The 27315-nt window shown below is 37.5% G+C and overlaps 3 protein-coding genes across 6 annotated transcripts; 1 reads left to right on the forward strand and 2 right to left on the reverse strand.

Moving 5' to 3' along the window:
• The first annotated feature begins 3022 nt into the window (after positions 1 to 3022).
• phf5a (PHD finger protein 5A) lies at positions 3023 to 4861 on the forward strand. The gene is made up of 4 exons (XM_060859747.1): positions 3023 to 3166; positions 3985 to 4008; positions 4356 to 4522; positions 4669 to 4861. Exons 1-4 carry the CDS (start codon positions 3115 to 3117, stop codon positions 4756 to 4758), a joined length of 333 nt encoding a protein of 110 aa, XP_060715730.1. The 5' UTR covers positions 3023 to 3114; the 3' UTR covers positions 4759 to 4861.
• Positions 4862 to 4925: 64 nt separating this feature from the next.
• On the reverse strand, positions 4926 to 13247 carry tefa (TEF transcription factor, PAR bZIP family member a). Of its 2 annotated transcripts, none has more exons than XM_060859737.1 (4): positions 13010 to 13247; positions 8499 to 8876; positions 7779 to 7999; positions 4926 to 7367 (listed from the first exon to the last, which is right to left on the reverse strand). In XM_060859737.1, the coding sequence occupies exons 1-4, from the start codon at positions 13095 to 13097 to the stop codon at positions 7149 to 7151; spliced, it is 906 nt and encodes a 301-aa protein (XP_060715720.1). In that variant the 5' UTR covers positions 13098 to 13247; the 3' UTR covers positions 4926 to 7148. The 2 variants fall into 2 exon arrangements, with proteins under 2 accessions (XP_060715720.1, XP_060715714.1); XM_060859731.1 differs by lacking the exon at positions 13010 to 13247 and adding an exon at positions 11318 to 11591.
• An 893-nt stretch (positions 13248 to 14140) lies between these two features.
• On the reverse strand, positions 14141 to 26500 carry zc3h7bb (zinc finger CCCH-type containing 7Bb). 3 transcript variants are annotated; one of them, XM_060859766.1, is made up of 22 exons: positions 26342 to 26500; positions 25177 to 25237; positions 25051 to 25087; positions 24744 to 24941; positions 24458 to 24616; positions 22966 to 23046; positions 22801 to 22860; positions 22664 to 22706; positions 22297 to 22529; positions 21660 to 21957; positions 21245 to 21303; positions 21012 to 21111; positions 20740 to 20901; positions 20389 to 20594; positions 20179 to 20279; positions 19881 to 20062; positions 19101 to 19177; positions 18682 to 18926; positions 17844 to 17949; positions 17574 to 17682; positions 17336 to 17469; positions 14141 to 17086 (listed from the first exon to the last, which is right to left on the reverse strand). In XM_060859766.1, exons 2-22 carry the CDS (start codon positions 25233 to 25235, stop codon positions 17051 to 17053), a joined length of 2685 nt encoding a protein of 894 aa, XP_060715749.1. In that variant the 5' UTR covers positions 25236 to 25237; positions 26342 to 26500; the 3' UTR covers positions 14141 to 17050. The 3 variants fall into 3 exon arrangements, with proteins under 3 accessions (XP_060715749.1, XP_060715758.1, XP_060715741.1); XM_060859775.1 differs by having other exon boundaries at positions 21012 to 21072; positions 25051 to 25094; positions 25175 to 25237; XM_060859758.1 differs by having other exon boundaries at positions 25051 to 25094; positions 25175 to 25237.
• Positions 26501 to 27315: the final 815 nt, after the last annotated feature.

Genomic DNA, 27315 nt, shown 5'->3' on the forward strand with positions numbered 1-27315 from the left:
GTCTTTCCTGAAGTCCACTATCATCTCCACAGTTTTGAGGGTGTTTAGCTCTAGACTGTTCTGACTGCACCATAACACCACCCGCTTCACCTCCTGCCGGTATGCAGACTCATCGCCAACTTGGATGAGACCAATGAGCGTAGTATCATCTGCAAATTTCAGGAGTTTAACAGTTTGGTCACTTGAAGTGCAGTCGTTAGTGAAGAGGGATAATAGAAGTGAGGACACATCCCTGTGGAGTGCCAGTGCTGATAGTCCGAATGCTGGAGGTGACACCTCCCAGTCTCACCTGTTGTTTCCTGCCTGTGTCAGGAAGCTGGTGATCCACTGACAGATGGAAGGGGGTATAGTGAGTCTTAGTAAGTCCTTGTTTGTTCTGTTCAGAAGAAACAGTTCATCCATTTTGGACGGCAGTGAGCGGAGGTTCTCCAGGTGAATCGAAGGTGAATGGGAGCGCAGTTCTAAATCCCCTCTGTCGCAGCTTTACTAGCACACCAGCACGCTTCCCTCGCCAGCATCTCCTCCATGTACCATAGAGCGCAGCTGCTCCTCCAACTAAGATTTCCAAAAAACTATCCGGGTTTGTGAAAACTGGTGAAAAGTTGTCTGGAGTGAACTGCCCAATGTTAAGCAGTTCTTCTCTAGTGTAAGTTATCATGGTAGGGTAACCAAACACACAGAAAGTAAACAAAAAGAAAGAAAGTACTAGAGAGGGTACTAGAGAGAGATCTTAGGCTCACATCACCACAGCACATGTGCCTTGGTGAATGAAATTCTTTGGAGTGTACTCCAGAAATTGCAGAAACAAATAACGTATTACCATACAGACTTCGACAGGTAAAAATGTGCAATATGCACATACATCTAGTCAGTACACACAGTATACAATTAGACATACATACAGTTAGCAAACTACACATTATACACTCTACACAGAATGTACACATTTCTACATTATGTAGACATATATACGCATAAAAATATGCTAAGCTGCAACAGATTGTACATGAGCTGGATACAGTAATGTCATGGATGTTCATCGGATGGCATCCAGTGGTAACAGATAGATTATTGTCTTAAATGCAGTGTGTATGTATAGTCCAGTGTTGAACTGTTGAAGTTAAAGTGCAGCGTGTGGTATACCATATTGTGGAGGTATGCTGTAGGGTGTATTAGTTTGACTGTTTTTCTGCTTACCACAAATGTACAGAGTGTTTATCTGATTTACTGCAGCCTTTCTGGCACCTCAAAACCAGTCTGACCATTTTCCGTTCACCTCTCTTATCAACAAGCCATTTCTATCCACAAAACCAATATTCACAGAATGTTTTTTCATTACACCACTGTAAGTAAACTCTGGAGACTGCTGGGTGTAAAAATTACAGTAGATCTGCAGCAACAATCGTGTTACAGTGAAGCGGCAAAATAAAGCTGAGAAACCTAGTAGTTCAGTCCTACCCTGAAAATTAAACACAGAGAGAAGAAACATAAAGGCCATATCACAAGATGTGATCCAATCTAATTGGAAAGAACTTCATCATGCAGCAAGACAATGACCTAAGACACATCATAACCTAAGACTTGATCGGTTCTCAGACTTGTCAATCCGGTCAAAGTTAAACCAGTTGAGCATTGCATTTTACCTCCCGAAGAGGAGACTGATATGAAGAGAGAGCACGTTATAGTAATCAATGTACTACTATAGACTATGTCCTGGGGCTAGAGGTTCTGGATTATAGTACACTCAATAATACTTTCAAGATTAGATGGTTAATAGAATTTATGAAAAATAAAGATAGTGTTTGGAATGTATTTCCTAATTATATATTTAACTCTATTGAGGCATAAATTTTTTGTTGAAATGCAATTTTTCTGTTGATAGAATTCCGGTTAAACTGTTAGCATGGAACTTGATCCATAAACACAATCTTTCAACGCACAGTTATTGCATTTGGAATAACAAAGACATATTATTTAAAAACAAATCACTTTTTTTATCAAAACAGGATTAATGAAGGGATTATTTTGGTAAAACAGCTGTTAAATTCTGATGCGTATTTGTTGTCTTACACAGAGTTTCTTGAAAAATTCCAATTACCAGTCAAACCAAGAGATTTTGCTATTGTTTTTGATGCAATTCCAAAGAGTGTTGTATTTCTTTTAAAGAATTTGAGTTCTTTGCAAATTAATTTAGATGACTTTTGTGGTAGTTTATACATCGGCAATGTTAATATCTTGAAACAAAAGTGTAGCAATAATATTATAAGAAATGCCCTTTGCGTTGTCTCTTTTCCTGCAGCAAGGTTTTTTTGGTCTTCCTTATTTGGCATTATATACTGGGACAAAACATGGAAAATACTGAACTAGTTTTGTGTCAACAATAAAATTAAGGAGGTGTCTTACAAAATTCTACATAGGATTTATCCTGTAAAACATGTTTTGATTTAAGCTTAATATTTCTTATGCTTGCGAATTTTGTGGTCAAAAAAAAGAAACAATTTTGCATCTGTTTTATCATTGTATCTACTCAAGACTTTTTTGGAAGGATATGGAAAATTATACTGGTAGAAAATTGGGTTGTGTGGTAGAAATTGGTGTATGTGATGTGTTTTTTTATTTTGAGGGAGATAATTTTGAAAATAATGAACAATATATTATACAACTATTCATTGTATTAGAAAAGTACCATATACACAAAACAAAGTGGGCGCTTTGTAAACCAAATCTGTCCCATTTTATAAATGATTTCAATTTATACAGTAATCTTTTGGTAAAAAAAACAAAAAAGCTCAGAAAACGTGATATTTTAAAAGAATTCAATTTTTTGTAACTTTTTTCCTTTCTTTTCCTTTCTGTTCTGGTAGCCAATGTGACTGATACCTCTTGTTGTATGGCATTGAACAAAATGTGTATTTTGTGTTTGTCTTTTTGCATTAATAATAAAAAATAAATAAATAAATAAAAACCTGTGTGCTTAGTGTATACCAGATGGTGGCGGTGTGTGCGCGTGCCCCTTCGTGGAGAAGAAGAGTGGGTTGAAAGGTCAGCAGTGACGTTACTACGACAGAGTATCGTGTAGCCGAAGCTACCTCGGCTAATCAGCTAGCAGACAATATGGCTAAACATCATCCGGATTTGATTTTCTGTAGAAAGCAAGCAGGCGTCGGTAAGAACGACCTTTGAGCTGCATTACAGATATTAGAGAGGAGGTGGTGTAAAATCGATCTGTATAAACACAGGACTGTTTAACGTGATGTTTCTAGGCACGTTGTTAGCTAGTTAGCATCTTTAGCTATATTAGCAAGTTTAGCTTAGTGTTCTTGTATGTTAGCATTTCTGTATTTTACCTCCCAAATAAGTTAAACATAGCTGTAAATACATACACAAAGGACGTGCATCTATTCGTTAGAGCATCTGACTATTATTGATAGACGTTTGCTAGAATATTTAGGTTGTAGTTTAGCAATAAAAGGTTTTAGCGCTTAAATACTAGTTATTGACTCTCTGGTTCTTATAAATACTCATTTCATGTTTACTAGCAATATTTACTGGACCCTTTTAGTGCATAAAAATATATTTCTACGCATATCATTATTCATTATACGCTCTTTTTGTAAGACTTTTTCTTAAGATTGCATGAAGTATTAATTGTAAATCTGTCTACGTTTTACTTTTAAAAATGATGCTATGTCTGAAACAACGAATAAATATTGTAATATTCGAAATGGTTGTTAAATATTCAGGCTTTAAAATGTGTAACAGTGAAGAATGGTTAAAAAAAATTAGTAAAAAGTGTAATGAGTTTAGGACTTACATGATTCAATGAGCTAAAATTTGTGTTTGTGTATATAATGTGTGTGTGTATAAATATTTGTATGTGTATGTACATACATACAATAACTGATGATAAGGAGGATTTAAAGCTTAATAATGAAGACATTGTGGACTTCTATGAATGACCTTTTTTCTGCTTTTCCTTTGCAGCCATCGGAAGGCTTTGTGAAAAATGTAAGTGTTAAAAGGAAACACAGCAGATCTTGGTCTATAAGTTTCTGCAACACGGACGATTTGAGGCAATTGTTTAAAAAAACTTGGATCTAATTTGTTGTTCAGTGCTTTGAATTAAAAAATCCATGTAAAAAATCCAAGTACAACATGTTCTGTGAAATCTGTTTACTTTGAATCACCAGTTTTAACTTTTTGTTCTGTTTTTTAATTGTAATTATTCTGCCTGGTTGTTTTTTTTATGATATTAAATTTGAAAATATTTTGTACACTGATTAGCTGTTAAGACTTAAGTTTAATATTCTGTAAACTTCATAAAATGTTTTATTTGATGTCAATCTTGTCTTCAGGTGACGGGAAGTGCGTTATCTGTGACTCTTATGTACGGCCTTGCACACTCGTTCGCATATGTGATGAATGTAACTACGGCTCGTATCAAGGGCGATGTGTGATATGTGGAGGTCCAGGGGTATCAGATGCCTACTACTGCAAGGAATGCACCATTCAGGAGAAAGATGTAAGTAAATCTGTTTTTTTCTGGAGTATTATTTCTATCCTTGTCAGTTTTGGAACTCACTCTTTCTTAACATAACACTGTAATGCAACAATACAAGCTGCAACCTAGCTTTGGTTACTAAAGTGTTTTTCTTCTTTGCTGCACAGCGAGATGGTTGTCCGAAGATCGTGAACCTCGGCAGCTCTAAGACTGACCTCTTTTATGAAAGAAAAAAATATGGCTTTAAAAAGAGGTGAAGACGGGGAAATTTGGAAGATGACTTTTTACATGTGTTTTCAGCAGCTTTCTTTTGTACAAGTATTCTTTTTTCCAATGTAATAAATACACACTGATATACAGTATGCTGGTGCAGTTCATGTCACTCTGCTTGCAGAGGAGTAAAATAACACACAGAATCATAAACTGACAACACGCGTTCTCTTTAATAACATAAAAGGTTGGAACATTCAACATGAAAGTTACAAAAAAGCAATATTCTATAAACCAGGTTGTTACAGCACAGTATAATGCTTTCCCTGTTCACAAACACATGATCCCAATCAGTTGAACTAAGAGAATGAAACTCAGACTCTCCAGATCTGGAGTTAAAATAATGTTTATTCATTAATATACATGAAAGAAGAACAGTGACCTCATCAGTTAAGATTATTGAATATAGAAACACATGTATAAATTACCTTTCAACATGAAATATATATTTGTTTAGACATGCAGCACAAATTATAAATGTGGCACATATGTTCTTTCCATTCAAATCTGGAAATCATCTGTTTTTATTTGCATTTTGTACTATGTTTGAGCTTATTAACCTGGAGCTGGTCAGTACAACAACCCTTTTCTTGTGACCAAGAAAGGGGTAAATAATTTAGTTGCTTAAAACATATTTTTGCAGAGTCTACTGGACAGTAAGATTATTGGGGGGATTCCACAAAGGAAGCACAAGTTGTCAAAATATCACTGAGGTAAAATGCCATTAACTGTATTTTATCTAAAAATAATTCAAAAGCAGCTCAATTATATGCACCGATATTATGAAATGCAAAGTAGTCCCTGATAAACTCTAATCTACAACAGTATGCACATTTTCTACCTTGAAAAAGAAGCCCTGCATTTAAACATGGGTAATAGTTACCAGAAATTTTAAAATAGCCTTTTAACCCAGCTGAAACAGTCATAAAAAACAGAGAAACAAAAAGCACAGAATTAAATGCGTACCTGTTATTATTTATCTTTCTATGAAACATTCAAATTGTTCAATTAAAAATGCACCAATTTTTAATGCATGTTATTGGTCACATGACTTTTTAATATTGACAGATGAACTTGAAGTAGCTATTCAGTCACAAGACACGCTGGTTTTATTTAGTGTTTTCCCTAACCCTATTCCAAATCATGACGACCAGTTCGATCTGAACTTTAATTCTCTTCATGTTTCCGGGAAGAACGTAAAAGCACAGGAAAGTTATGGGCCTCTAGTAAACTGTTCAAACTTCTTTAGCACTGCTGTTCCACACTTTATTTAAAGTGTACTGACATTTTAACATTCATAAGCATTTTATGAATATTTTATAAAGCATTGCTTGAGTATTTATGAAAGGCTTATGTAAAAATCATGAGTTTTTTTGGACTTTGTTTTAAGATCAAAGGGAGAAAAATGAACCCTTAATTATTATTAAGGTCTGACTGAGATTTCTTTGTTTTAATCCTTTCAATCTTATTTTAAGATGGTAAAAAAAAAGTGCTTTACAAAGTTGATTTTCACGTTATTTGGAGGGTATTAAAAAGATTTATTTCTCCTGGTGGTCCAGTGGCAGGATCCCTCACTCTCCTTGCCGTGGCCTGGGAACAATTCCCATGCAGGGAGCTAACCCAGCCACTGAAGAGGTAACGCTTAGTGCCGGGCTCAAGCCCAAGCCCCGATAAAACAGAAGGGTTGCATTAGGTAGGGCATCCGGCGTAAAACCTCTGCCAAAATCTAATATGCAGACCATGTGATTCACTGTGGCGACCCTGAACAGGGAGCGGCCGAAATAATAATAATAATAATAAAAATAATAATAATAATTAATTAAATGATTCATTTGACAGGTACATTGGCTTCATATACAAATTGTATTAAGATTAGTATAAGAGTTTTAACTAATACACTTCACCTTTGTCATATCACAGACTTTGAATTAAGCCTTGCATACAAACTCCAGTATTGCTTTAAAAATATTCAAGCAATGTTCATTAATATGGTATGAAAGCCCATTGCAGGTACCATTAAGATAAACGGTTACTAAAAGGTAAAATATAATTAAAAAATATTATATAAACATAACAGTTAGGTGGGCTATATGAAATTATAGTTAGACTTGCTTTCACTAACCATGTGATCATCTCATTTCTGCTGTTAAAGCTTTATTAATCACTTTAAGTCACCATTTTGCCCCTTATGCATTATAAACAGTCCATTACTTTAATGCCAGGTTTCAGTAAAAAAAATCTTTTCTCCAAGGTTTGGACTATATAGAAATAAAGTAAACTGAAAAAAAGGCGAAATGTGAATGTAGTAAAGGTTTCAGTCAGGAGATAGACTGGATTTACTGACTTCTCTTGAAAATGTAAATCGTCCAGCTGTTATCTATTGCAGTGCTCCGTATTTCGATTCATAGCTAGCCACGATTTTCTTGCAGCGTCCCAAATCCTTGCGCAGCTCAGCCACCTCCTGCCTCAGAGCCAGATTCTCCCGCTCCAAGAAGGCTGCACGGACTGTGATCTGATTCTCCTTCAGCCTTCTGGCATCTCGGGAACGTTTTGCTGCAATGTTGTTCTTCTTCCTCCTATGCCAATATTTCTCATCCTGGAAAGAATTGCAGAAAAGTTGATTGCAATCCATAAACAATGTGAACACTGCATTATGCAAGGCTTGCTTTAGATGAGCTTTTGCATAATTGGTATTACTGGCTGTTATAATAAAATAAAAAATACTTTCCTTAAAAAAAATGTACTGAATGTAAAGTGTGCACTGGTGCAACAATATAGTCAGGGTTACAGTGGAATAAATAACTAAAGAATGAAACAGAACAAAGTTAATTTTGGAATTGTGAGCAGGGGACAAACAAAATAACTGCAGGAGTGAGAGGATTGATCAAATGTATGCAGAAATAGGAAGAACTGGTCAAAAGTATCCTCAGGACCGGTCCGCAGTGGTATAAAACAGTATATTGAAAAACAGTCATGCACACAGTTCTACCTGAAATGATTGACCTACCTTCTGCTCTTCAGGCACAAACATTTTCTTGGCTTTCTTGATAATGGGCTGTGGTTTGAGATCCTCTTCATTAAAGCGATGCTTGCGAGGGTCAAAGAGCTCTCCTCCAGGAACACTGGACAGCACAAGGTCTGCAGGATCTGGCTCAAAGTTCACTGCTATCTCAATTTCTTCTGGGTTAACGGGGTCTGGTGTCAGACGCTCCCTCTCTGTGTTTAAGCCTGAAATACACGGTCGTATGAGTATGCATCGAGCCGGTGTACAGACAACACACATCAATGCTATTTCTAATGTTTTGTAAATTGATAGTTGTAGTTATTGTAGATGTACTAGTTATTTTACTAGCAAAAATATGTTAACTTCTGGGGTCTATTGGGTTTTTGAGAGTGAAGTTGGTTGTAATGAATTTATGTGTAACAAAAACCAAAGAAATTATGTATTATGTACATAATTAGTCATATTTTGTCATATAGTCTATATTAGTCATATTTTGTGTGTTGTTTTCTGAACAGATTTAAACAAAGTAGCTACAAACTCTTATCAAGGTGTATGACAACACACTGCAGAGTTGAATGTTTACTTCACTAACACTTCATATACACCAGATCCAACTAAATGAGCTAATGACCAAATCCATTAATGAGTATATTTGGTGACATGTTATGATAACTGTTTGTCTGTGGTCATGACCTGAGTCTGACATTTCTATTCTATACTGACCTGTTTTGGTCTGTGTTGAGTCTAAGTTTGATACAACAGTTGTTATGACTTCATCACACTGCTCCAGTTCCAGGGTTGGCAGAAGAGAGATGGGGGCTGCTGGGCTTGGTTCTGTCTTTGGGATGATGGGGGAGGATTCCTCTAGTAGCTGCTTGGAGCTCTCTTTAGCAATGGTCTTCTGTTGGACTTGTTCAGAAGCAGAAATACCATTCTCCATCAGAAATTCCTCCAGATCCATGTACTCAAGATGAAAGGTTTTGCCATCATACGGAATTGTCTTGTCCCAAATAGCAGGGGTCAAGGCAGCCGATGGCCCCAGTCCACTGACTCCACCTCTGGAGTCCACATCATCTCCTGAAAGCTTCTCTTTCTCATTTTCTACAACATCAAACACACAAACAATAACATTACCATAGAATTCTACTAAAATACTTATATTTTCTGGTTTTAGTTGAACAATTCATTTCATTTTATATTTGTAATTATTATTATTGTAGGAGCCATTTGTCTATTTTTGTTTGTGTAATGTTAAGATTTTGTTTGTTAAGTAGTTTATTTTTTGGTCTTTTGTGTTAATTTTTTATGGTAATTAGAATATGTTTACTTTTCTTAGTATTCTTCTGATTGGATTGGTTTAGTATGCAGGGCTCTCAAGTGTCACGCATTGAGAGTGACAGTCACTCATTTTGGTCTTTTCTCACACTCTCCCGCCAAACATTGTATTTCTCACACAGAGAAACGTACTATTTATCATATTTAATATGCCGCAGCACCCAAAATGTATCTGTCTGCACCGCTGTCTCTATGGAACCGGGCAGGAATCAAGCGCGTCTCCCCTGGAGTTCTTAGTTGAGTCTGACACTTATCAGCCAATCAAAAAAAGAGGCTACACAATAGCCAATAGAAAATAGCACTATTGTATATGGGTAAGATTTAACACAACAACCAATGAAAAAAAAAGCATATCCTGGAATTGTTTAGCATCATCTTCGTTCACCCACAGAGAAAACCACTGGAGCTGCGAGCATCATTTTGAGCACAGAGTAAGTCATGATCTCCTGTTGTAATGTTACAACAAATTCACAACTTGTTTGACACAAACAATGACATTTTGACTGCTGTTAGAGAATGTTTCCCAGATAATCAGCATGAGTTTTTCATGAGTGTCTGTAACTTAACAGTTTTACAGCCTGTTCACTGACAACACCTGCTCAGAACAAGTAGTCTTGGTTTTAGTGCTTCCACATTCTCATTCTGATGCCCAGAGGGTATTTTCGATGGTCGGATTGAACAAAACCTCAAAACAAAACAGCTTGTCTCTGGATGGGACATTGTCCTCAATCATGACACTAAAAATGGCTGGGCTTGGGCCGAACTGTTTTAAATGGGAGCCAACATTAAAAATGATAAAGGAGTCCAAAAAGGCAACAAACACTTACAATAAACAACACCAGTCATAATCTCTCTCTCATACACAAATTAATAAATGGAAATTGAATAAATAATCTGTCACTCTTGCCTGTCTTAAAAACTTGAGAGCCCTGAGTATTTCTTTTCTATTGTGTTAGGCCATGTGCACCTAGGGTATAAAAGGGGTTCGGATGTGGCAGCCCAGAATGCCCCTGGGTGGGCCTATGGTATTTTTTTACCAGTTTATCAAGCCAGTTGGGCACAAGGAGCAGGAGATGCAAAATTCCCTTTAATAAAGCTCACCAAACGCATCATCTGGCTTGGACTCAATCCTTTAACTGCGTAAACCACAACCCATGGTGTATCTTGGTGATTATTAGAGTTATTCTGGAGTTAAGTTTGATTATTTTTTTTATTTCATTTGATTTGACAAATGGTCACTACAATTATTGTTATTATTATCATTTATTTATTGATTTATTTATTGATTTATTACAAAACTTTAATAGGGGGTGACTAATCGTGGTTGTTTCAAACATATATTCTGTTCTCTGTAATATGTGTGACTACACTGTAAGTGTCATTAATTATAGGAACACACAAAAGAAATATTCAAAGGTCTATTTGGTATAGATTTGGCATGGGGACCATTCTCATGGAATAAAAACCCAGAGCTGAAATCTTTTTAAACAGGTACTTAACACTTGTTGTTTATAAACTACAATTTACTAAAAAAAAGCCAATATTTGCCTCGCTCATCTCATTATATTGCAAACTGATGTTTAGCAAAATATCCCTGTACTCTGGGAGTGTCGATGGAATTGTCAGCTCATTTAAGGCACTAGCTGAATCCACATTTAGAACAACTATATAAATATCTGATTGGATGACAAAAATATTTTATATTCTTTTCATTTATTTTCTGAATACATTAAATATCCAAGCGCATAGATTACTATGAGTATTCCTTTGATGAAATCTAACCCTAAACTTGTATATTATGATAGTTTCATGCCTTATAGCTAGTATCATTAAATTATTGCACTAGCATTGTTTTTACTTTTAGTGTGCATATATATACATGCAGTATATATATATTATATACACACACACACACACACACACACACACACACACACACACACACATATATATATATATATATATATATATATATATATATATATATATATATATATATATACACATATAGAGAGGGGGGGGGGCTACATGACATGTGTGTGTCATAACATGAAGCCTACAGGTTTATTAGGGCAACTTTGCCTTTAACTGCTTTATTTATCTTCTTCACACTTTCAGTGGCGTTTGTTCTTTTCCCCCCATGGCCTGTATAACACATTATAACACATTATGCACAAAAGTCTGTAAGAGATCAGTGACCTACGTACCGTCTGCACACTCCAACACATTCGGAGGAGGAATTTCCAGTATTTTCTGTAACGCCACTGGAAACGCAGCCGGAGGACCACCGCCTTCTTCCGAACGTACCGTTAGCTTTTCCGCTGACATTTTGTTTTTCAGTGTCACAATATATATAGGTCAAAAGAGCTTTTTGGTAACTAATTTCGGCTAAAAACACTCGTAAACACTACCGCGCCCTATAAACAAGCCTGCTGCCTTTCACTCCATATTGTGCACACACGAGCTTCCTTCATATGCAGATTAAACCCCGCCCACGTTAATAAATGCAGATGTGTACGCAGACGGACGGGCCAATCAGGATTCACCAATATGAATAATGTACAAGAGATTTGACGCGCAAGGGGGCTGCGAGCACGCACATAAGTGTCCATGTCCGAATTCATACCTAAACAAACACACACACACAGTCACAGACCTATAAACACGACGAGAAATGCAAAATAACAACAACTAGAACAGGTAATAAAAATTTTAATAGAGAAATAATAAAAAGGCAAAATCAGAGTGGGGAAAACGTTTTGTACTGGAAACCTTGCAAAATCACTGAAATGTATAATCTGCAGACACTAAACGTGAAAGCTGATGCCTTAGTCTCCAAGTCTACATGGACGACACACACACACACACATGGCCCTGCACGTGCCGTTGTCGCTTTCGAAACACACAGTTGGACCTATTAAACTGTTGGTAACCAGGAGGCGGTGCCCCTTTGATGTCCAAACTCTCGCGAGATTTAAAGACGTTTCCAGGAATATTTGTCTCATCACACATGGCCATATAGCAAAACATGGTTATTACCTCTAAACCATAACCCAGGCGATGTCAATAACACACACGTGGCTGTATACTACAGTGTAATAACTGCTTTGCCAGGTTACCAGCATCACTTTGCAAGTCCTGGACGTTACAAAAACAAAAATAAAATGTTGTGCATATATGGTATATTATACCTAATGGAATTGTGCTAGAAATAAATGTATACCAAGCGTTCCTTCAAGAATAAAAACAAGGCTGATGTGCTGATGTGCAGTGAAACAACTTTGTTCTCTGGATGCCACAAATCAGATAAATCTATAACTAACTTTAATTTCATCTCAATACTGATTTCTGTCTTCTGTTTGATACGTTTCATGATTTAAGCATATCTCTGTATGCAAAATGTGGTGTATTTCAAGTGTAAAGATATAATGCATCTTTACATTAGTGTATTCTGGGCACTAGTCTATATTGTGACAGATCTAATCTAATCTAATCTAATCTAATCTGGGCATTACTTTGTCTTTGGGGCAGTTGTTCCCATCTTCAGTGGAGAGACTCTGTACCTGCTCTAACACATCTATTAATTTAGTTTAAGTGAGATTAACAGGGTGTGTTAGAGCAGTAAAGTCTCCAGATTTTGCTGGATCTCTGTAGTACAGGATTGCTTCTGTTCTAGTTAAGGGCTTACAGTTTAATTTCTATTATTATGTATTGCTATGATCAAAGAAAGCAATTTACATTCACAATTTCCAGCAGTGATTTTTTTCAACAACCCACACAATTTATTAAATCTTCACATTGAATATCAACAACATGCTAGAAGTGCTTTAAAACAGTCAGCAAATGATTACCAAAAGCCAACTTCAATGCACATGTAACACAGAGAGATATGCACTTACCATCGTTGTTGATGTTGGGGAAGGAGAAAGGGTCCTCAAGCAGGGCTTTGAATATGTCTGGAATATCTGAAGACATTTCAGAACTCATGATATGACTATACTAACAAGTTAAATTATAAGTGAGGACAAGATCACATGTTTTGAAGTCTTCAGGACATGAAACTTTGACAGATTTCTAGGTCTGTTATATTACCTAATACAACTTGCCTCTAAAACACCTTTGTTCTACAGAGAGAGAGCACAGCACAGATAATAAACACCACTTCCTGCCCTCTAAGATAATTACTCTGTGAGCTTTGATGTGTGTGATTGGATGTCGCCGGTTTTCATAATCCGCTTGGCAGCCAATAGAAATGAAGCAAGGTTATCTAAGCAAACCCAAAGCACGTGTATATACACTCATAAAAAACAGGGTAAACATTACAAGTATTTGTATTTCGGCCTAATGCATCTATACCAGGTTGTAAGTACTGCTTCAAAATGGCAAAAAAAAAAAAAAAAGAAGCAAGAGACAAAAAAAAATAAAGTAGGGAATTTGTTGAAAACTCATAAAGGCTGTTCATAAGCTGATCAAAAGTTTAAGACCATAACCTTAAAAAGTCAAAATATGGCTTTAATGTCATTGTCCTTCAGGCAGTCACACTATCACCATCTCTTCTACGTTCAAAGACAGAAAGCCTTTTTGCCTTTGCCATCAAGAGTTGGTGATAGTGTGACTGCCTGATGGCAAAGGCAAAAAGGCTTTCTGTCTTTGAATGTGGAAGAATTGTTGAGTTGCACAAGCAAGGGCTCTCGCAACTTTAAATTTCCTATAAGATCCTGAGAGTTATAGGATAAAAATTTAAGTACCTTCTCTCTCTTTTTCTCTCTTGCTCCTGTTTCTTCTTTTGACATTTTGAAGCAGTACTTACAACCTGGTCACAATTCAAATTTGTTCAGGAGTATCTGTCATGAAAATAAGCTGACATTAATAGACTATATTTGACAACCATTTGTATGATTTAATATTTTATATTTAAAATATTTTTACTAGAAAGGGGGAAATCAAGAAATCATTATAAAATGATCCAGCTACTCAGAGCCTGGTTTCATTTTGTCCTGTTTAGCACTTTAATAAATACCCAACACATATTCTAAAACAATCTGTTTATTGTTAAGCACTCATGAGATTTGGTCCACTGTGTTCAATATTCATTCCAATAAGGGAGCAAAAATGAGAAACAAAAGAAACAATGTAAAAATACAGTACAAAAAGAGGCATTTATTTTGTTTTTGTTTTTTTCTTCTTTCCAAAAACCCTGAAGTTTTCAGCTATTAGGTGAAAAATAATTCATCTTGACCGAGAACAGCATCTTATCCATATGTTGTATTGAAAAGACATGAAATCTTTTCAGGATAAATATGGATCATCATGTCAAGATTAACGTTTAACTGTCTGCCATAAACTGGAGACTTGGCTTTAGAGAGTATTAAACACAAAGATCTAACCATGTGCAATCTCTACCCATTTGATCAAACTACTTAAAGGAGGAGTCCAAGAAGATCCAAAATATCCCAAGTTCACATTCAGTGATGTTTACTCAATGAAGTAAATTCAAGTTGAAAATGACAGGGATGTGATTTAGTTGAGTGGATGACGCTCTCTCAATTCCATTGAATAACCAGTGGCCAGGGTTAGGGGGATTCTGGCCCTTTGATATGACCATTTGCAATCCTCCTCATTATTGAGTATGTCTGTAAACCGAGTCTCTCTGCACCACCTTCTCAGCTTACACTTCTTCCGATTGTCAACCTGTCATCAAGAGTGGAAACTGCTAACAAAACCAGAAAAAACAACGGTTCTATGGAAAGTGCTGATGTTCCACAGAACTTTCAAGACAACCGGAGCTGCATACCACAACCAACCACATCAGCCAACAAAACAAACCACAAAACCCGTCCACCACCTTGCATCTATTTCATTATTTAAGTTGTCTAAGTATGTATATATTTATCATATATTGAAGGAGAAAGATTATATATGCTCAGGATATTTATAATTGTATATATGTTTATAGTGTATAAGGTGCTATGCAAACAAAACAAAAAAAAAATCCTTATGTATGCTTAGCATTTTACTCACAATACAGCTGACAATACATGAGCTTGAGGACTTGATCAGAACCAGACAAGAGTTTGGGTAGGTGAAGCCATGTTTTGAAATATAATTAACTTCATATTATTATTCCACATAATCCACCAGTCATATCAACGATAAAATAAAGGCACATGGTGGATCCTACCATTATAATCGGCAACAAAATGCATTCTAAACAATTCAGAAGAAAAAGCAATAGTTTATGACCTCTTTGTAAACACACTGTACTTTATTTTCTAGCCCAAGAATAAACTAAAGACCGTCTCAAAACCTCAAGCACATGTATGTACACAGTACCTCTTCCCTAAACTGACAGTCTCTCAGCATACATAGACTATTCACTGTTATGTTTTATGTTCATACATTGATACATATACTTAAGAGAGAGTTATACATTGCAATTAACATATACATATATCAATAGAATATAGGAGGATAAACAGTCAATAATAGTAATCATTATCATAATCATAATAGTAGTAGTAGTAATAATAATAATAATACAATCCCTCACTGAAGCATACATTAAGATCATTCCAGAAACCCCTCACTGAATTCATACATGTTGAAACCAAGACAACTCCAAGCCTCAAATTCATAAAGTTCTCGATATTTCTAAAATGTTATTGTGATAAAAGTAAGATTTATCTTTCTTTGAGTTGTTGATGTAGGCTGGGGCAACATAAAAAAAAAATAAAATAAAATAAAAAAAACAAAACCTGACGTTTCTGGAATGACCCTCACAGAAGCGAGAAGAAAAATCACTAGTCATCTAATCAGCAATACAAGTCATATAGCATAGTTCAATAACAACAGATTCTATGTAATCAATACAAGGTCAGGCTATATTTAATTAAGCTTTAACTGCTAGGTTATCAATAATCATTAGTAGTATAGTAAATATGTATGTCCAACATACGTATGGACAGGGCTTACTAAAAGTAGCAAGGTATATCATGAGTGTGTGTATATATTTATATATATATATATTTTTGTAGGGAATATAATTACGTACAGGCACACCATGTCAAGTTTTTCTGCCTAAAGTTCTCCAATCTCAATTTCATTCAGGTTGCTTGCCTGAAATGAGTAAATGAGTTACGGAGAACAATTGTGCCTCTTTTTTTAAATTGAACTGTTAAGAATTCAAAGACTTATTTTGGAATATAGCTAAGAGAGCTCCAAAATGTTATGATGGTTCAGGGTAAAGAAGCCTCAAATGAGTCTAATTCCAATCATTAATGCTTCTTAAACTGCAAATACATTTGTCATTTATATCTGACTGGTCTGATGATAATGTCCCAGAACATCACGCTATTATTCAATCACTTTCCTCAATGACCTTTTCTATTTATTACAAAACACTGCCCCCTCAGTGCAAAACTGTATGTAAATGCAAGTTTGGGCACGCAAGGTTGGCTTGTGAAGATTGACAGGCAGCAAACCTACATGCTAGTTCTATAAAGAAACAGCCCGACAGGCAAAGGATAACTGCCAAGGTGTGTTCAATAAATTTCACAACTCTTTTGGAGAGCCTTTGCTGGCTATACAATCCTTTTCTTCTGCCAATATGGCAAAAATACAGAGTAAGGAAGTACTTGTATATTAAAATGGAATAATTTGGAATTAAAATGACCTCACATTACATAGGCTGTCATTACTGATTTGCATACAAAACATACAGCCAAGTGTAATATCAACAAACGTATTTGGGCATGAATGATAAAGCATGTGTTTGTGTTCACTATCACCGTGTTAGGCTTACAGTCAGACTGTCAGCAGGAGATTACAGTGCTTCCTATAGTTGCACTGAAGGGAATGGAGAATACATTCTGACGGATTCTCCTGACAGGAAGCTCCATCCAGGTAGTCACAAGGGCTACCACTTGATGCGTTGTCTGTGGTCACAGTTCCCCACTTCCTGGCATGCGCTGCCCAGTCTGTCAATCAAAGCCACATATACAATTAGTCAGACATCACACTATAAAAACAGGCAAGCCACTAAAGCCTTGGCTAAGACCGCACAGCTTGCCCATGCTTACAGATTCCATGCAGTATATTCATTTTAGTCACGTGCCAGCAACAATTTAGATCTTGTGAAGTAGATTTACATTTAAGCTTCAATTTCTATACTCATCAAAATTATAAACCAGAATTATAATAAATTATAAACCCTAAAAATCACCCACCACCGAGTCAGAATAGTCAGCTGGCATAGCATTCTGTTTTTCTTCAGGAGGAGCAGTCATCATGGGGCCATCTGATCGACGGTTTTGATTTGTCAGTGATAGCCATAAATCATACATCTGCTGCATGTCTCTCACTGCAAGTGTGACATACAAATCAATTTTAATTTCAATACCACAAAACAATAATGAAGGATCACTTTAGTCCTTCATGAGGGGAAAAAAAAAATGCATGACTCACAACTGTTGTTCTTCATGTAAGTCCACACATCTCTTTCTTCTGAACTGTGTGCAAATGAGCAGTTCCCAATGTAGTGGCACTTCTTTTGTTTCATCACATGAACGCACATCTACAAACATAACATTATGAATTTGAAGTGTGAAGCCTTACTGTCAAATTTGCTTTCCTACGTTCACAGCAATAATTTAAAAAATGAAATAGAAACTTGGACTCTAATTTAATTGAGAAACTACGATGTGTTTAATGGTAAAGAAAGAGCTCAGAGCTTACATCATACTGCTGGGGGTAAGTTCGAGAGAAAGGCAGTGGACGTACAACAACCCACTTTTTCTTCTCAAACGATTTTACCAACAGCACCCGACGTTCTTTTGTCCAGCTAAAAATAGAAACAAGCAAAGGAGAGGGCATGACTTGCAAGTGAGTAAAAAATCCAATCTGTTAATTTACAGACATGCTGCTTTTGAAACAAAGAGACAGTATTGTATGCAAAAAAAAAATAGTTTACATACAGAATTTTCTGATAGAGCTATGTTGCATTCACATGCGCAAGTGATAAGCAACCATTCATTTCTTACGGGAGTACACGGGTCAGATTTCAACAGAAGACTTAAGAACTAAGATTTTAACTGGCACCAGGTTTCTGGGGGGGAATCATTGTCTAGTTCATAACATAGCATGAAACAGTGTTTAGTCAGTATTTAAAAAAAAAATATTTGGCTGTGGTGGGGGGCACGGTGGGTGGTCACACCTACAGGGTCGGGGTTCGATTCCCGCCTCCACCTTGTGTGTGTGGAGTTTGCATGTTCTCCCCGTGCCTCGGGGGTTTCCTCCGGGTACTCCGGTTTCCTCCCCCGGTCCAAAGACATGCATGGTAGGTTGATTGGCATCTCTGGAAAATTGTCCCTAGTGTGTGATTGCGTGAGTGAATGAGTGTGTGTGTGCCCTGCGATGGGTTGGCACTCCGTCCAGGGTGTATCCTGCCTTGATGCCCGATGACGCCTGAGAGGCACAGGATCCCCGTGACCCGAGGTAGTTCGGATAAGCAGTAGAAGATGAATGAATATTTGGCTGTGCAAAAAAATAGCCTAAGACCTAGTAGTAGGTTCACCTGTGTTTGGCTTTTGCAGTGCAGTATTTCAGGGACTTGTCTGGTTCATTGACCTGGCCTTCTCTCCAGCATTGGCCACACACAAACTTCATCTTGAGGTTGAGCCCACGGCCTCGCCCACATGTGCCTCCTCCTGAGCCTCCACCTCCGTCGCCACCCACTCCAACACCTCCTCCAGTCCCAAAACCAGCACTGCTCACACAATTACTGCTAGCGCTGCTGGTTTGATGAGGCACATGCATGGGCTGGAAGACACAAAGAGGGAGAGAGATGCATTTATTCAGTTTTTATTAGCAACTTAAATATAAAAAAAACATTTAGAAGACTAACTAAAAACAAGGGAGATTATTAGGCATTCAGTTAATTATAAAGTGAGGTGACTGTTCTCTCTTATGAGTCAAAGGCTTTGTGAGCCTCACCTTCTGTCTTTGCGCATTCTGCTCCAGTCTTTGCCAGTGTCTCTTAGACTCCTGCACCATCTCCTCATGAGTGATACCTACTCACACATTAACAAAAAGTGGGGGACGAGGTTAAAATTTCTTGTTATGAGTAAAATTCCTTCAATAAATCTCTCAGCATTCGGCACATGACTTTTTACAACTAGCTTATTTACTTTAAGGATGTATTGATCATTCAATTCCTTTTAAAAAAACGTTTGGGGAACTTTTGAGATGAAATTGCAAATATATGGTAAGACAATGCATTTTGGCAGAACATGTTCAGCTCAACTTAGAAGTACTTAGGGGTCTTCATTAAAAACTCCTCTTTTCTTTTTAGTTCACTAGGTCAGAAACTCAAAGTAACACCCAGTCATTTATTAATTAATAGCACTGAAATGATATGAGAATGTTCCAGCACCCAAACATTAATAATTCAAATTTGGACAAATAAAAAACAAATTTAATTATGACAAAAGAACACATCATGTAAATGAATTCTTCTGCTTTTTAGGCTTTATGCTGAATGTTTATTTTGTGCTCCCTGGCTATGCACTTGAACTTTTACAGAGGATTGTGAGCATCACTACATGCAAATGTGCTGTGCCTGAGTGTTACCGGGAATCAAAACATGCAAAAGAGTAAAAAGTAAATCAGCCTTCCTAATATATAGTGGATTTTAGTTTGGCTTATACAAACATTTACTCTACTGCTGATAAAAGGGGCCCAATGTGGGCAAACAAGTGTTTGTGCAGTTTGTACCTGTGTCCTGTTGTAGCACCCAGCACTTGAGTTCAATAACAGAGTGAGCAAAAGAACAGCTGTCTTCCCTCTGGCAGCCATAGCGCACCTCATGGCGGCATACGTCAAACTGGCAGAGTGGATGGAGTGGGCGAATCTTACTATAGCGCACGTTGGCTGATCGTACCACATGCACTAGACACCTGCCATTACACATAGAACACATATTAGTGGGCAAAAATTACTAACAATGGACTATAGTATAACAAAATCATATTAATCATCCAACTTAAGAAAAACAATCAGAGAGGTGGCTCACTTATTATCATCAAAAGGATGCTTTGCAGTCAGGTTGGAGCAGACGCCTAGATTATCTTTGCTGCGCTTACTTATAATACGAGGCTTACTGTCAAAACATTCCTACGATAAATGAGGAACAGAAGAGTGATGTGATATCAGGTTAAAGCTAAAATCTTTGTACAAACTGTCTAGTAATGTATATGGGTTTTGTGATGCTGTGTTAAACTACCTCACAGAGGAACATGAACATGCCCATATGAATCTGCAATAAACGAGTAACACTAAGTGCACGTCTCTCATTTGTGCCCAGGGGGTCGAATAATAGCTCTCGACTTAAGGCTCCTTTCCTCTCCTGGGTCCACACATCTATCTCCTCTTGGCAATAAGCAAATGTGCAGTTTTCTCCATATTGGCACTCCTGACGCTCCTGCACTTCTGCATGGAGAATTAAAAAGCATCAGCAAACTTACACAAATCAACTGGATTTAACTTATGTGTGTCAAACAAAACAAAATGAAACTCATGACATTTATAACTTTGTTACAGGGGTAATTAAAGTGTTGGCAATAAAGTGAAATACCTTTGCAAAGAACAAACGCTCCAAGGAAGTTATTGCGGGCAGGGCGAGGTCTTATCCTTTTCCAAGTGGTGTCTTCAGATGATTTGAGGCGACAGAGCAGCACATCTCTTTTACAACGATGTGCTGCATCGGGCTGATATTTGTATTCCATGACTCGAGGACCTACATCAGAAGCGAATATCAATTTTGCTTAAAAACAATGCCGATATAGTATATTGAATATAAATGCAGTATTGACAGATGTGTCACGTGTACACACACACACACATTACCTATGCGACTGTAACATGCATGACATGCCTGTCTGAACTCATGGGTGACAGCCAGTGGATTCTGGGACAAGAGGGAAAGGTTGGTGGCAGCTGAGCCATTCTACAGGATCATACATCAAAAATAGTTTGTTGGACAAAATTTACTTTACGATCAACATGTGAACAGGTGAGACGCTGTTTATGAAGAGAAACGGAAGATTGATTAGTTGTTGAAATTGGCAACACATGTTTACCGAGTGAGTGGTACTATGGTTCCGTAATCCAGAGAAGAAAGTGCTAGAGATTCTTCCTCCTGAGATCAAGAAAAAAATAAGCAAAATGCAGAAAAGGCTTCATCATTAAAATATATTTATTGCAATTTTTTCAATGTTAAACATGCATCAGGATGTATACAAGAGAAAATTAAACATCAGTGACATCTTTTCTACTGATGTATTTTATCCTTTGAGTGTGTACAGTGGCACAATATACAGGTCTTAAAACATTTTAACATGAGTTTTGGCACATAATTTGGTAACAGATCCTTCCAGAAACGCCACTGAGTTACTGAGACTATCAAATCAGCCAATAAACAAAGCTCTGATATATCAACAAAGACAAAAAAGGGATTTAATGCATACAGTTAACAAAGTTGTGATGTAGGATTACCTGGTAATGTGTATTCAGAAAGAGAATCGAGTCCTTGTGTGCTGAGTGATTCCGCTCTGGTCCTTCCAACAGCCTCTCCAGACCCAGCAGGGTAAGGGAGGAGAGACTCCATGGCTTGTGAGCTCTCACTCTGGACAAGTGATGAAAAAGGGTCCAGCTGAGTGAGGGGGTTGATGGTGGAAGCAAAATAAGGGGGAGTGAGCGGGGATGAAGAGGCTGGGAGAGCAGAGGGGTAGGCAGTACGCAACCCTACAGCTGTATTTGGGAGGTTAGTAGGAATGGCACCTTGCACAGGGTTCTAAGAAAAACACAGAAAGAAAAGAGAGTTGGTTGATTAACAAAATAAGAATAATAAAGCTGGATGCCAATTAAACAATAAAAATGCACATTATATGATAATTATATAACTGATTCATTTCTAGAAAATATTTCAAATACTGATTCATTTCTGTGGTCTAATACAGTTCCAAAACTTATAGCTAACTGTATTTATACATGACCAGAAAGACTCGAATAACACGTTAATTTGATAGTGTGATGTCACTACAATATTTTAGAATATGTAAAACACATGAACATGCTACCAATGGTTGCGCTCAGACCTATAATCCCAAGCAAGTGCTGATCATGGACTCACCACAGTGACCTCAGCTCCTTTTTCCAGCAGACTGTCTAAATTTGTGTTAATCACACATTCACCCACATCGTCAGACACCGGCACAGAATATTGCACCTGCCCTGTGGGCCCCTGACTGGGGCTCTCAGGGGTGTCCTGGGGAACTATGGGAGCCAGCGAGGGCATTGCAGGGTCATCACTGACTGGGATTGGGGTGGCCAACGGTGCAGGAATGCACTGGGCACTGGACATATCTGGGCATCATCCAAAAACAGGGTCAAAGACACATTTGATTATGCAATTAATCAAAAATGCCAAACGAGTTGTCATTTAAAAGCAAAAATACATTTCTACATATACATTTGAATATCTTTAAATGCAGCTGTACCTGAACCAATATCGGTCAGCGACTCAAGACCATTTGAAGATGTCTGAAAAAAGATTTAGCATAGGAAAAGTTGGACCAAGTTACATTATATAAATTGCCATTATACAAATCTTTATCTGACATAAGCCTATACTTGCCTCCCCTGCAGAAGGTGCGGTCTCCCCATTACTTGCTGGACCAGATGTCGTGGAGTCAACCTGAACATAAAACAATACATACCGGTTACAAGCTTCCTCTAAAATCTTAGTACTTCCTCATTAATTTCCCACAAATACCAGACACAATAAGTCTAGATTACATACCTGAGGACTAACATAGGCTTTGCGGATTTTCAGGCCCAGTTTGTTGGCAAGGTCCTTAGCCAACTCACTAACTTGTCTGTCCTGTATGGATTGAATGATTAAATTCTTGAAAACATTATCAACAAACATAAATTCATTTTAAGTAAAGCAACAAATAACGTAGTGACATTTGTACACGGACGCAAAATTAGGGATTCTAGCAATGATGTCACAAAATATCATGTTGTAGCCTAAAGCACTATTCGGACGGGACTAGTTTTCCAAACGACGTTTGAGTTAGAATTTTTTTCAGCCGACGTCTGTCATTTCATGTATGGATTCGGACGGGACTAATCTCTGTGTTTATTACGAAGGTAGGCGTGTCTGTGTTTTACATGTGGGCGTTGCACAAGACCACATGTCCAGGATGCGTGGATTGTGTATGGTCATATGACCGATCAATAAACTTCAATACCGGTGCGCTAGGGTTAATACGGTAGTTCACGTTGACCAAAACAGACAAGAAAACGCGTTTTGGAAAAAACATTTTCGGCAATCACAGACATTCGCATTCGGACGGGATTAGATTTCTCAGAGGAGTGCCAATTTTGCTGAAAAACAGTAGGTAATTTGCTCTGGAATTTTTACACAGGTCGTGTGAGAAAAAGACAGACATGGCAGATTCGGACGGGATTAAAAATCACAAAGTACGTCTGTGAAACTGAAATTTCTCTAACGACCCCCTGTAAAACTAGTACCGTCCGAATAGGGCTTAAGTAAGCATTTTTTCTCAGTGATTCAATCCAGGCTAAAGAAATCATAGCAACAATTTGGAAGTTTATAGCTGCAGAAACTCAGGGTTTAAAAATGAATCTAGCACAACACTGATGAAAGCTTGCCTAGTGAGCTAATGCGCTTCCCATTGTACTACAGCTAAAAGTCAGGGAAGTCAAGTGCTTCCTCTGTGACATGTGAAGCCATCTTTTCAAATCTGTTCATGTTGCATCACAAGGCTAAACAAGCAACAAAGAGCTAACTGCGAAAGAAAGAGCTAATATTTCCTCAAACATAAGCTCACACCCACACGCTTACTTCTACCTGAAGCTGCGTTTATAAAGAGCGAAATAACAGAATCTGACTAGAATAATAAACATACACACCTAAATCTGAATAAAGGACTGAAGCCAATCTAAATGAAATTGCAAATCAATCAGAGTAATCCATATAATAATCCACTTATTTGCTGTTTTGCTGATGCATGCTGGCCTACAAGACTGGTATACAAAATCAGTCCTGTGAGGGAACACACACGTTAAACAATTAGCGTCTCATTATGGTAATGTTGCTTGCATGTCTATATGCTTAATTTACACATAGCGTGCATGTAAATTGAGATTTCGAACAGTGTAAGCTTTGAGTGTATATAAATAGCTCATATGCATTCTGCAACTGGAACAAACTCAACTGGATTAACAAAAGTCTTGGCGTGGCAACCTGGGCAAGATGGACTTACATGAGGGGCAGCGAGCAGACACCCAGTGCCACACTCGTAGGCCTCTCTGAATCTGCCCAGCTCTCTCAGGCACAGTGCTTTCCTGTAGAGTGCTCTTCGGCTGCCCTCAGATACAGCCAGTGCACAGTCACAATCCTGCACCCCTTGATCATACTCTTCCTGAACAAAGACAAGACCGAACACCAAAGAGATTTTAATCATGAGCTCCACCCAAAAGCAGACAGGTACATCACTTTCACACTGCAAGATGACGGGTGTTAACACATGACATGACGTATGCACTTACAAGGCTATAGTGTGCAGCGGCTCTGTTCACGTAAAGACTTTCAAGCAGCTCTGGAGGAATGACCAGTGCTTCAGACTGGGCATATCGAGCTACGTTTACACCTTCACTGTAGTGCACAGCTGCCTGTCTCCAATCTCCTTCACGAAACACAGTGTTCCCTTCATCCAGCAAGTTGCAAACTAATTGACTCAAAAATGTCTGCACATTAGAGATGAACACAGAATTAGTAATCACTAAGCACATTTCTCTTTGTGAAACAAAATATATTACAACACAGAAATGATAAACTGTAAAATGACACACTGACCTCATAACCGTCAGGGTCAGGGAAAGGCAAAGATGACCTGCAGAACCATAATATAACATCATTAAACAGACAAACTGTAAACTCTGAAATTAAAAAAAGGTATCAAAAAGCAGGAAAATAACATACTGTATAAATCCCAGGGCTTTCTCTATTTCCTCCTTGCGCTTTAGTCTCTCTGGATCCATTGCTACAAAATGAAGAAGAAATAAAGATCAAAACTTATAATTCTTAACACTTTTCCCACATTTACTGTTACTAGTACATACAGCTAATCATTGAACGTTAGTTTGGATACGTTTGAGATTCTAAAAATCTGTCTTTCTAACTCAAGTGGATGAAGTGTAAACTACTGAAAAATAAATCAAATGAATAATCATTGTGGCTTGAACTTTTAATATTAACCTGTCTTTACACACAAAAATGTCCAAGGCTGCTTTCTAACTTGAGGTAAGGAAAGGTTGTTGTGGTTCTTTATTGACAATCCCCACCTCGTTCTGTACTAGATTATTGACCACTTAAAAAAATAAATAAAAACAGCAACTAATTTGCCCTAAACCTGAGCAAAAGAGAAAAAAAAGCTTGATAAGCTAAATAAATGTTTACTTCGCCTGAAGTATGAAGCAAAAACTACTGTATTTGCCTGGCTACAGCTAGTTAGCTGTACGGTTAGCTAGCGTAGCAGCTAAATTAGCTGTAGTTACCTGTTAACTTTATAAACACACACTTAGCGCTGAGTTATAATCATTTCAATATCGCAAATGAGCTAAGCGCTTTAAGGTTAAACTTTATACGTAGCAACGTATAGGTGAAATGTTGAAATAATACGTTATCTTGTGACAAACTGGAGCTCTATCTAGCAGGCTACATTCCCGGACTGGGCCTCTAACAACACGAAGGCTAACAACCGTCTCGTGCGTTAGCTAGTTAGCTAACATTTACTGATATTAGCTAGCTAGCTTTTTGCTGGGGTAGGCAGATTACACCGCTTTCTACTCACACTCACACACAAATACAATTAAACACACGTATAATTTCAAGCACATCGTTACGTCGTTTGTTTATTGTGGTGTAGCATTAACTAGGTTAGCGTCTGGAAGAAGTTGGTCATAAGAAATCAAATGCCACATTCAACAACACCAGGTTCACATGAAGCCGGTTTGCGTTAGCTACCTCCAATCAAACCGAATAAACAGTTTTTTTTATTAAGGCAGCAAGCGGTTTAAACCAGCCGAAGTCGTCTAGACGTGTTAAATAAAATAGCAGCGTGTTTTGTGCACATTAGCTCACCCACCTCGGGCAAATCCGGTTCACTTCCACAGTCTGTTTGAAACACCAGTGAATATTCCTTGTTAAAAATAATAATAATCTGGAAGTAAATCGTGAAACCTTAAATCATTTTTTCCGAGTAACCCTTTAACCGAAATGAACGCTGCTAAATGTAGACGGAACATGTGAGACTTCACTGTCGATTTCTCCAAGTTGTGCCCAAGTTGAATTGGGCCGGTGGGTTGAGACGGCGGGTCCTAAAGAGAGACGACTAGACAGCTTTCTGAAACATACACGTCAGTAAGTGGCGCTGTTTAACAGCCCCAGCTCAAGCCTTGTGCATAGAAATGGACAACATGGCGCCATTTTATGCAAGACTAATTTAAATTGATGAATAAATGTTGTATAACTGATGTGTCAATTAAAACATAAACACAACGGCGTTCCATCTTCCTTCTTCAGCTGTTGAATAAAAGGGCATTTAAAATGCACTGGACTCAGACTTCACCCCATTTCTACTCCTACCCCCAGCACAGACTGACAAAGTTTCTATGCACAAGATCAGATATACAAAGGAAATTACGATTCCATTAGAATCTTGGCAGGCTCCAGACATTACAAGCTCCAGACGTTACACAAAGCTTCAGACGTTACACATATTTTGGTATGAGTCATAAACTCGTTAGACATTGTAAATGCAATTGCAAATGCAGTTTTTTAAACCAAGTTGTCTTTGTATTTGAAATTTGGTAGACATTTATGTACTACACAATTTGCATTTTCATTTTAAATTATGTCACAACTGAAGCATTCATAAGTAGAAAATTCAATTGCAATACAAATTTCAATTAGTTTTGAAAGTAGTCTGAAAAAACTAAATACTTCTACACCAGTTACTTATATTGTGCAGTTGTAAAGCCTGTTTTGGGTCAAAATGGGAATCACCATCGTGTGAAAATTGCACAGTAGATACGACAAGTCAGTGTTTCTGCCTCTCAA

Source organism: Tachysurus vachellii, chromosome 2 (genome assembly GCF_030014155.1).
Source record: "Tachysurus vachellii isolate PV-2020 chromosome 2, HZAU_Pvac_v1, whole genome shotgun sequence".
Classification (NCBI taxonomy): domain Eukaryota; kingdom Metazoa; phylum Chordata; class Actinopteri; order Siluriformes; family Bagridae; genus Tachysurus; species Tachysurus vachellii.